The 11,402-nt window shown below is 50.6% G+C and overlaps 1 protein-coding gene across 3 annotated transcripts; it reads right to left on the bottom strand.

Annotated features, from left to right (window-relative positions):
* Positions 1-1,003: 1,003 nt before the first annotated feature.
* On the bottom strand, positions 1,004-10,914 carry LOC122368020. 3 transcript variants are annotated; one of them, XM_043341623.1, is made up of 6 exons: positions 10,791-10,914; positions 6,017-6,102; positions 5,357-5,520; positions 2,395-2,604; positions 2,019-2,165; positions 1,004-1,624 (listed from the first exon to the last, which is right to left on the bottom strand). In XM_043341623.1, the coding sequence occupies exons 2-6, from the start codon at positions 6,094-6,096 to the stop codon at positions 1,374-1,376; spliced, it is 852 nt and encodes a 283-aa protein (XP_043197558.1). In that variant the 5' UTR covers positions 6,097-6,102; positions 10,791-10,914; the 3' UTR covers positions 1,004-1,373. The 3 variants fall into 3 exon arrangements, with proteins under 3 accessions (XP_043197558.1, XP_043197551.1, XP_043197566.1); XM_043341616.1 differs by having other exon boundaries at positions 10,683-10,814; XM_043341631.1 differs by lacking the exon at positions 10,791-10,914 and adding an exon at positions 10,654-10,673.
* Positions 10,915-11,402: the final 488 nt, after the last annotated feature.

Genomic DNA, 11,402 nt, shown 5'->3' on the forward strand with positions numbered 1-11,402 from the left:
TTAGCGAAATACTGTTAAATTCTGTTCGTGACCTGAGATGACTTCGGGGACATAACGAGGGGTCATAGTTGCCATTTTCCGGTTCAGTGTGTCAATTTTACCTACATCTCGATGTTTGAGAGTGTCTAGAATAGCGTTCGTGCAAAACAGATGCTTTTCAATTTTCTCCCATTGACTTATAATGGAGAGGCCGCAAAATTAACCTGACCTTAGGTCACCGATATCAAAATTCCGAGATATACATTTTATAGATAATGTTGCTTTAATCAATCGCTGAAAGATTCAAGGCAATCGATCAGTCGGTGTAGCTATGACGAGCATTCTTATTTTTTTTTTCTGAGGTGAGGTCACTTGGCGTGACATGGTGACCTGACCTAAGGCGACCTGGGTCTGAAATTTTTACAACATGTGCGGAAAAGATGCATAGACATGTGTGCCAAAAACGGTGGCGTGGAGCGCCGCCGTTTTTAGATATCTGCGAAAAACCGCCGGGGGTGTTCAAACACCCCCGGCCCGGCGCGGGTTAAGGCACTTGACCTAACCTCAGGGGTCACCGGTTGACCTGAGACCTTAAATTCGGATAACAATCGCTGCGTCTCGTAAGGGCGCACATGCTCTTTTTTCCGCCAGGCTCTAACTCAATTAGCGGCGAAAGGGCGAGAGGGTCGAACCCACCCCCTCTCGGTATACCTATGTAGAAAACCAATTGGTGCGATGAGGTTTAAGGTTGACCTTTCAGGTCAGGTATGAGGTAAATGACCCCAAATCCGCAAACGCTGGGGCGTACTAGACCTATAAGGCTTCTAGTGTCCCTTATTTCGAATTTCATATAAGCTTTGATCAAAGATGATGTATTCATTCGTAGTTTAGTGTTAACCGCTATTGCAATGATTCGTGTGACATTGCCAAACGCAGTCTCATTCAGGTCACAGGTTCGATACTTTCGGGAATGTTCCCTCCGGCCTTCAGCATCAGGCTATAACACTTTGTAAAAAAAAACATCTTTTCGTTGTTCGGTGGCCATGCCAATATATTCTTCTTCAAAACAACTCACTCCGGCTTGTATGTCACATTATATGGAGCATGCATTGCAAGGTACATGTCATTTATTGCAAGCCATCCGATGTATGTTGTGACATTTCCTGTTTCGTTCGTTCAAAGGTATGAATGCATTGTCCTTTGTTCCGGCTGACTGCAACGGCGCCTCACAAAATCCAGTAACAATAGCCGGCCGGGCCAGCCGACGAGCGCCGGCCATCGACACGGCATGGTATTAAACAGCGCCGGAGAAGCTCGTCCCCACATCAGTTTCGGTACACGCCCGCCCTCCTCAGTGCCTATTACAATTTGCACTTCAGCCGACACCTGTCCGGCTATTCGATGTTGAGACCGAGGTTGTCACGCGCGCTGACCGCCCGTGCGTAGTCGAGCAGCACCTTGCTGTCCTCGCAGATGACGGGCTTCTTGTGGTAGCAGGCGATGTCGTGGAAGGAGACGCCGTCGTTGTAGATGCCGTTCAGGATGCCCAGACACGACTCGGGGGTGCGGTTGATGCCGAACTCTGCGTTGTCGGGCTGCGGCTTCTTCAGGTGACCGGTCTGCGACCAGGGCTGCTCCCTCCAGCCTGACGGGGAAGCCATGTGTCAGGGCAACACCAGAACACTCGAGGTAAATGGAACAGGCCAATCACTCTTTTTCATCATCCATCAATGAATTGCATTTTAGTCGGGCTGATGCAGTGGAATATAAAGTATTCATGATCAAATCCTATTACACCAGTAAGCAGCCAACTAACGATGTTATTGTGCGAATCGAATCCCTTATCTTATCCTCGCCTAACCTTCGGCCAGATGATTATGCGATGTTTTGCGACCCAGCTTGCAAATGCTGTGGCAGCATGAGTTGTGCGGAGAAGACGCTTAGCTAATAACCTCTGTTTTACGTTAGTTTCGCCCCACGTCGATGCTGTGCGGCTTAGCGGAGGAATGCCATCAGTTGAATAGGTAATCGAGTCTTACCGGGGGGCGTCTTGTCGGTGGTTGACAGTTTGACGTTGGTGCCCGACCAGAACCATCCGAGCAGGTTCAGCGGCTTCAGGTCCTCGCGCGTCTCGCAGCCTTTGAAGTCACAAAGCCGGCCCGAAGACCAGATATAGACGATGTCACCTGCGGCGGAGATCATGAGGTCAGCGGGTGTACTATAGATCAAGGAAGGTCAAGCAGAGGTCACATAAGATTGAAAAAATTGACCAAAATGCCATAGTCATAAAAACATCGCCGGTCATCCTGTATACTATATTCCGCAGTTATAAGGACAGAACGTATACATTTAACTGAGGCCAAACCCGTTTTCATACGAGTTTCCATCTGCCTAGCATATCGTGCAGCAACTTACGGCTGGAGACGTTGTTCTTGACCATGTTCCACTCCTCCTCGCTCTCGATGCTGACCGAGTCCATGCAGTACTTGCGGCAGACGTTGCGGGCATCGAGCCAGTCGTAGCGCTTGCCGACCGTCTCCTGGGTCTTCTCGTCGAGTTCCTGGAACTCGGGCTCATCGGCCGTGAAGAAGTACCAGTGGTTGCCCAGCTTCCAGTGTTTGGGCCCTGTGAGAGATCACGGACGGGGGGGGGGGGGGGTATATCGGTCAGCAACAGCGCCACTGAGGCCAGGGACAGTCCCGTGGTCGGGCCTTATCACATCAGATAGCCCGGCGGTTGACCTTCACAGTCCGCGCCGCAGCCATCGGCATAAAAGATTCATAGGATCGATCAATGTTGTGATTGATGACAGGATAGTTGTCGTGCTTACATTTGCATGCGTGTATGCTTGCTTATGCCCGCTCTGCTCATGCCTGCTCTGGCCTCTAACCGTGGGCTCTGGTTCCTGGACTAAGTGCTCTGAGAGCTCCTCTCCCTTATTGGATGCGCCGCCAATGGGAGGGAGCCACCAGGCGAATCGCAGTGCTACTTTCACCGCCGCCAGAGTCAATGTCAGACGGTCGGCAAACAACTTTTACTCGCAGGCTGTGGCGCCGATCGGGACGAACGGACGACTGACCGTGGCCGTGGAGCCGATGACCTGACCACGACCAGTCAGCCCTCGCCACCGGAGACGGGAGAGGAGAAAGGAGAGGGGAGGGGAGGGGAGGAGAGGAGAGGAGAGGAGAGGAGAGGAGAGGAGAGGGAGAAGAAGAAAGAGATAGTTATTGACAGGGAACATGAACTGAGGGCAATGGTACGAATAAACGTATACAAAATACTGGTGTGATCGAGCTGGACGTCGTTTGGGTTTGTGTACATATACCACCTAGCCGTGCTTGTATGCCCCGATCATAGGCGGCGGAACGGGGGGGGGGGGCACCGGGACACCGTGCCCCACTTTGATTTTGGCACTTTAACATTAGTCCTATGGGCGTTGCATGGAAAGAATGGGACCAAGAGTCGGCAGTGCCCCCCCCCCCACACACTCCCCCGCCCTTAAATGAAAGCAGAAAGTGCTCCGCCGCCACTGGCCCCGATCGATGCCTTTAATGGCTGTAATTATAACTCGACATGCTGATTATCGATGAGTTGATGATTGATGGATTATTACTATAAGAAACAAACAATGTCATAGCTTATAAGCTATTCTTTTTGACGTAAAAACTGAAACGGCGACCTTTACATTAGTGTCATGCGGGGCAGCTGATATAGATGGCGCAGGTGTAGTTACCTACCACCTACCTTGGTTGTTTTCTCTTTTGGCGGAAACACGGTCTCGACTTCCCCTCCTCGCGCGCCCAGGTGTCTGTGTCTGCCGATTCCTTCTTGCGTAGCTGAAAGACGCCCCCGAGCGGAGGGGAAGGAGACTTGGGAAGGAATGGGTGACGGTGGGGCGGTGGGTGGGTCTGTTAGGATCCTAGTTTTACTCTCGCTGATGCACGTTGGTGTGAAACTCGTTCGGCGTAGGAAGACTATGGTGGTGATGTTTGCCAGCGTTGCCTTTCTTTCACGGATTTGTTTTCTTGTTGGATTTTGCTGCTCACATATCGATTCACACATACATCACTCGCACTCAAGACTGAACAGTGAACATTCAACTCGACTAATGTGCCCCGCGCCCTTGCCGACGGCTCGCCGGCGGGCACCCGACTCCGTCTCCCGGCCGGCCCGGGCGCGGCGCCGCGGCGCGGCCGTCCCGGTTACCTGACCCGGCCGGCCAAAGGTCGGACCGGCTCCGGCCGCCGCTGTCAGCCCGCGGCGGGCCCGGGGAGGGGTACTACACTACATTCTTCCATTGTCGTGGTAACATGCTTGGTGAGGGCAAACATTGGCATGATTTCTTTCCCATTAATATTAAAGTATTGCCTGATTATCTCGTCTAGTGCTGCCATCTGTCGAATGTTGTTCTCCCTAGTTGTTCTTCCTAGGGGTCGCCGCAGTCTGTCCCGCCGCAGTCTGCCCCCACACTAATGTTCCGTGATTATCGCCGGCTCTAATACGGTCCCATTAACAAATTGAAGCAAAGACTACCTACCAATAAAGTGGTATAGTTTGTAAATGATTACGCAGAAAAGAACATCATACGCCATGCTACCGATGCAATTGTCATCAGTCATGCCTCATCGTTTCTGCTCTAAACGGAGTGGCTGTCCACGGAGCCGATTGTCACGCTCCTCCTCAGACCGGCGCGGCGGTGGGGCAGCCTGCCAAGGCTGCGGGCTCACTCCATCCGACGGGCCCTACACTGCAGTTTACCGGTGCCTGGCACCGTACCGTACTTAGGGGATCAGAGGATGGGATCCTTGCCAGGGCATTAGCGACTGTGAGCCCCCATCGCCTGCCGCCTGGCGGGTGAAATTGAATTGTAAACCCCGTCCCTTCCCGGCTTCCCCATAAGTGAGACTGGACCATTTGTGAGCTCGTGGCTGTCTGAGGTGTGGCTGAAGCCCCCGTTGGAGTCGCACAATAATCGTATGAAAAAAACCGTTTCTATTGCCGGAAGGGAAACAGGCCTTGTATTGTGACCACTATATTTTTATAATTAATTCAGCTAACAACATCCTCAGACAATCTATAACTAAACAATGATGCCAGGAAATATTGCACGGAAACGTTTTTCAGCTTATCAATATCATATATTTACTGTGCAATCGGCAGGAAATTATGTGCAATATGTCAAACGATGATAGACAAAGGTAAATGGAAATGATCATCACATCTAGAGTGAATTGCAAGGTAGCATAAATATGATAGGTACTTATGATTTTTTCCATCACCACTTATGATCGTTCGAAACGGTTGTTGATCAATATAATTATGAGCCTACATGTAGACTGCTGAGTGCTGTGCTCGCACAACGAACGGAGGTACTCACGGACGGCGCATTTGGCGGGGATGGGCGGCACCAGCAGTGTGCCTTCGCTGGTCTTCTCAGCAGGGGTGGTGGTGGTCGTGGTGGTGGTGGTAGTGGTAGTGGTGATCGGTCGACCGAACCGGTCCCTTGGTCTGCTCTGGAACCGTCCACTGTTGAACCGCTGACTGGAAGGGCGTAGATACACCGCCCGGTTAGACAGGACGTACCCGGCACCCTAACATCTGCAGTTGTTTGCTGAGCCCTGATCTGCACAATGTGATGTGCCGCCTTTAGAACAGATCCTTCTAGGAAGGCGGTGCAATAACTAATAAATGCACTTCTCAGGAGCCCCACAAGCTACTCAATACTCATGACATTGTGTTCTTTTCAATAACCGATTTATTCCTGCTTGATTCAGCATCTTTTAATTAATAATTTAATTTTAATTGATATGTTCGGAGGCAAGTAAACGAAGAAAGAACTGTTGTTGTAACCTGTAGGCACGACAGTTTACAACGGAACTATTCAGTGCCTTCGATTCGCATAACATAAGCCCGGAGAAGATTCTAAAAAGTCGAGCAAGCCGAAATGCATGCAATCCTTTCTGTACAGACCAGGCTAACTATAACTGCGTCTGAGATAAACCAGCCGTTTGTCTGTGGTCTGCGACTCAGCACTCACCCGAACCGGCTGGGGAAGCCGCTCTGCTGGGAGAGGGCGACGGCAAGCAGCGCTGCCGCTAGACAAAGCCGGGGCAACATGATGATCTGCAACAGACAGGGAGCAGGGCGGGTCAGCACGGCTGGGCGACGGTCGGGCCCAGGCAGGTCTGCCGGGCAGGTGCAACAGCTAGCCCCCCCCCCCCGGACAAGACCAGGCCATTGGCCCTGCCGATATATTCAGCGGGAGAGGCCCAAGAGTGGAAAAAGGTGTAATGAATAAATATGAATGATCAGGAAAATAATGAATGCACATTGCATAGCAGTGCACGATGCCAGCTGAGCAGAGTGCCTTGTGCCGCCTTCCATCGAGTGCCTTGAATGGAAACGGAGACTGTTTAGGCAAATGTTGCATATTCCAAGCACGTTTTCCCAAATAGTCCAAGGTGAACACCACGACAAGAAGTACTGTCTACCATATGTCGTGAGCAGGTGACTCTTGTACTTCTTTCTCTTCTCCCGAGTGTCAAGGTCAGTATCCGACGTTCGTTGTTTTGCCTGGGTGAGCGGTCAGCGCCGGCCTCTGCCGAGGATCCATACGGGGTCCGTGCGGTGCGTGAGGGATCCGTGTGGTCCGTTTGGGGTCCCTTTAGTCCACGCGGGGTCCGTTCGCCCCGTGCGGTTCGGCGCGGTGGGTGCCGGCCCTCTCGAAGGGAGCCCGTCGTCCCATCTGCCCACCGCCGCCGGATGAGGCAACGCGGCCGGCGGCGGCGGCCACTGCAATAGCGCGGCCAAGGCCGGCCATGCAGCGGTCCTGGCCGTCCCATGGCGGCGCGCCGGGTTTCATAAGGCGCCGCGCGTCCGTAGCCGGCGGGCCCGGCGGCAGCCACCGTCCTGCCCGGCCGGCGCCGCCGCCGGCGCCCGCGCTCACACAGCCCTTGATGGGTTTCTCAACAGGGGCGACGCCCAGCGAGCCGGGTGCGCCAGTTTCATCACGGGAGTTTCTTCACTCGCCTTGAGTTGGGAGGGCAATGTCATGGGACCGCCGCGCCGGGACCGTTGGTTGTCTCACGTCACCGAGCTCCAGTTCGGGTGCCCGTGAATCATCCGAGTCCGGCCTCCCGAGTCCAATTGTCGCAACAGATTGGTACGATATGGCGAGCCATAAAACGTCATTATAGTGATTATGACTTAATCTTATTATATAACGGGATCGCGGCGACCTTTACGAGAGATATAAGTTTTTGAAGGCTCAGATTCAAGTGCAACTTTTTTCAACAAATAACGCTGGCCTCCCAATAATTTCTTGATCGAAGCATGCAAATGTTTCAGCTTGCATACGACCAGCTTCGGTTGAAGGTGCACTCAATGCCAGTCCGGCGAAGAGGACCAGTTATCCAGAGGATGCATGATAGAAGGGGCGACAACGGGCCCCCGCTGCGCTTCAAGGTCCCGAGGTCACGACTTGAGCCCCCGCGCCGCTGCAGGTAACGTCAATGCCTGAACATCCAGCCGGTCGCTCGATGTAAGTGGTTATGTATAGCCCGTGTTCAAAGCCTATTTTCAGTGAGCTTCGGAGAGAGAGAGAGAGAGAGAGAGAGAGAGAGAGAGAGAGAGAGAGAGAGAGAGAGAGAGAGGGAGAGAGAGAGAGAGGGAGAGAGAGAGAGAAAAAAAGAGAGAGCGATGAAAGTTTATGCATTTTCATGAAAGTCTTTGCAAAACTTTTGCAAGAAAAGTGGATAGGTACAGATGATTCTGCTGACGCGCCTTTTCAGTACGATTATGAAGCATTGAACCTTCTCAGTTTCCGTATCCTGTTTCAAAGATTAGGCACAGGCCTCGACGAGTGACTCTCACATGTTATTACCGTCCGGCCCGACATGAAAAAGCACATGTTTACGCTGTTGTACAGTTCTAATGCCAGTGCAATGAATATTGCATGGCTGTTGCATGTGCCTCAGGAAAGGAAAACCAGCCTCGAATCGTCGTGAGCTGAAGGCGTGGAGGATAAACGCTGGCTAATAAGGAGATATTTTGGCTGCGCAGGCAAAGCTGACGCTGCGGTCCGCTTATCTTGGCCAGAGGAGCTAAGTCTCTGTGGCCTTGGAGAGCATCACGATCGGCTAATTGGCATAGGGTGCTGCTGCCCAGATGGCTCGGCGTTAGAGGAGCGGGGCTGGCCGGCTGGCTGAGTGAGAGCCACCGCGCCGCCCCGGCCCCGGCCCGACACCTGAGCCGCGGACAGTCTCTCACACCGCCAGCCAGCCGGTAACGGCAACAGGACTTAGAAGCAAATGCATAAGAAGCGAGGAAAAAGGCATTATTAACAGAGAAATAGCCTCGAATCCTCGAATCAGTTGATGTCTGGTGCTAAGTGGTGGGATTCACACGCCCCCGCAGCGTTATCCTTGTCCGACTTCAGCGGTGCAGAGGAAAGTGACGGCTGGGAACGTCTCTCGGAGTGTTTTGTACCAGACGATGCTTTCATTGACAGGATGGGGAGAATGAGGCACACGGAGAACAGACCTCAGTGCAGGTCGGCATTGAGTCCAGACCGGCAGCAACTGCTGTCAGGTGACGTTCAACTCGCCGAGGACATTCGGTTCAGTTTCTGTCTGGACCGGCAACAAATGCTCCGGTTTAAATCTCTGGACCATCCCAGCCAGTTGTTTGAGCCAGCAGTGACTGCAGCGACGGCCAGTCTGACTACTAACCCGGTTCAGATAACAGGCTGATCCTCTATCTGAAACCGGATCTATCATACACCTTTACAAGAGAGAGAGAGAGAGAGAGAGAGAGAGAGAGAGAGAGAGAGAGAGAGAGAGAGAGAGAGAGAGAGAGAGAGAGAGAGTGAGAGTGAGAGAGAGAGAGTGAGAGAGAGAGCGAGAGAGTGAGTGAGAGAGAGAGAGAGAGAGAGAGAGAGAGAGAGAGAGAGAGAGAGAGAGAGAGAGAGAGAGAGAGAGAGAGAGAGAGAGAGAGAGAGAGAGAGAGAGAGAGAGAGAGGAGACGGGAGGGCTGCACCAGAGAGATGCACTCGATGTCTACCTTCATTCGCAAACCCTTCCAAAGGCGGTAAGTGAGTAATCGCAGGAAGTTCGCCAATATCTATCTTTAAAAAAAAAAAATCAAAGTAGGTAACGTGACTACTTTAAGACCATGAAGCATGATTTAGTTGTGACTGAAATGAAAATGCTTATTCGTAGAAAATGAAGAATGGATGGCGCGGCCCCAGCCCAGCTATAGAAAATAGAGCACCAAAGACGAGCCGGAGAAGTGTTACGTTTTTTTTTTCGAATATTTGAAGCAAATAAAAACATACAGATCTCTGCTAATTTCTTTTCAGCTCAGGAAGCTCTTGAAAGCATAAAACACAATATTGCCGAAGAATGACTGGTGAGACAACCCCCTAATGACAGTATTAGAGCAAGTTTACTAATGGTTTGACAGCTTTTGAAAAATCCGACACTCCCCGAGTCATATCTGAGTCGATTGACGCCTCGGCTGAGGGCGGGCACCCGCTGCTTTCCGTTCGCTGGTGATAGGCACCTGCGCCTCGATGGAGTCACCATCCACGCTGCGACGAGTTCTCCCAGTGTGACGTGACGCATATGCTCGAGCCTTTTCACACGTTTTCGCGGTTTTTCTTTTCTTTTCACACGTTGCACACGCCAGGTTTTTGAAATAATTTTTCACATTGAAATTACCTTCTTTAGGAAGTTAATTTCCTTTCATAAAAATATCGTCTATTTTTCAGACGGTTTCCGAAAGGCACTACTGATATATAATTAAAGGCCACCCATGACCGAATTGGGTGTGTTGTTGGACCTTTTGGGTGGGCGCTTGACCACAGGTAGGCATCAAGCGCCCTCCGTGAGCGAATTTATGCTTTTATTGTAGCCATAACATTTTGTCAAGAGTAAGGGGTACCCCCATGCCCCCTTTAATCCAAATTATACTGGATGCACCAGTGATGGCTAAGTTAACGCAGGCATTTGGAGCGTAGATTGAAAGCAATTGGCATCTCTAATGCAATGCAAAACAAATTGCTTATAACAAACAGCTATTGTTTATTATCTTAAATTCATTTCCATTTTGAAAGTTAAGCGGATCGCGAAAAAATCACAACGATATTTTTAGAATAAGAAATATTAGCATCATTGCCGCTGTAGTTCTGCTGTTCAAAATAATGATACTGATGCCAAAGAACATCTGTTGAATATGCGCACACCGCACGAAATTTTTAATAAAGTAGTTACAACGTTAGTAGTTACAACAATGTAGTAACCTGGCACGATTAGGATGAGCAATGATAGCAAGTTATGAGCTTTTTGTATTTATGGGCAATATTTATCGTAGCATTTAGGTATAACTTAAGGCAATGAGATTTTATCACACAACCTAATAAAATGTGCATAAAATGGGAAGCATAAAATATCGTTTTGCAATCGTTCGTCACATGCAATCACATCACATGATTATAATATTGAGAAAAATAAGTGGAAAACAGTTATTCGTAGGTATGTTAGGTATGTAATTGTACTTTCCTCGATTAACGAAAAGGTACAAAATTATGCTGTCCTCTTTGTTAATGTTAATGGTCTTTTCTAAAATTGCATTTGTAGATTAATTCATTCTTAAATCATGTGAAAAAATACCTACAATTATGGAGTTTTGAAGCCAATACCGACCCTGGGCGAGTGCTGATCGGACGCAGAGCGGCGCACGGCTGAGCTGGGACGTCACTGAGCTGCACAGAGGGGGAGCGGGCAGAATCGGCGAGCCGAGGTGGCACTCACCTGTGCAGGGAGTCACACCAGTCCAACTAGTCGCGATGGCCGGCGCGCGCAGCATAAATACGCCGGCCGGCGCGGCCACTTTTACGGCACGCCGCCGGCGCGTCGCACAGCGCCCCGACACGCCGTGCAAGGCCAGCCCGCGCGTGCGCGCCAGCAGGGGAGGCGCGGCACGCGGCGCACAGGTCAGCCACCGGGTCATCCACGCGACCCGCCCGGTCATCGGCAGTCCATCAGTGTATTTATTACAGGCTCCGTGCACCGAGATCATTTGTGCCATTGAATAAAGTTTTATATCCCGCTAATTTCAGTATAACTTTTTAACATATTCTAAATGTTGCCAACGTGTCCTGTGAAATTGTACTGCACTTATTATAAGCCAAACGGTAAATGTATGTATGTAGATTTCCTCCCATCCTTTCTTTTACAGTCGGCTGCAAGAAGCTTGCTTATTTGCACATTACCGAGAAGATGCGCTGAAACACCCACCGCGAGCTATGTTCTGTCTTCGCTCCGAGACCAAATGGAGAAAATGATCAAGCGGATGAAAATCACTTACAATACTGAATTAACTACTTACGAGGGTTAATAGTCCCTTTTAGGATCAGATATGAA

Source organism: Amphibalanus amphitrite, unplaced genomic scaffold (genome assembly GCF_019059575.1).
Source record: "Amphibalanus amphitrite isolate SeventyFive unplaced genomic scaffold, NRLGWU_Aamphi_draft 000031F_arrow, whole genome shotgun sequence".
Classification (NCBI taxonomy): domain Eukaryota; kingdom Metazoa; phylum Arthropoda; class Thecostraca; order Balanomorpha; family Balanidae; genus Amphibalanus; species Amphibalanus amphitrite.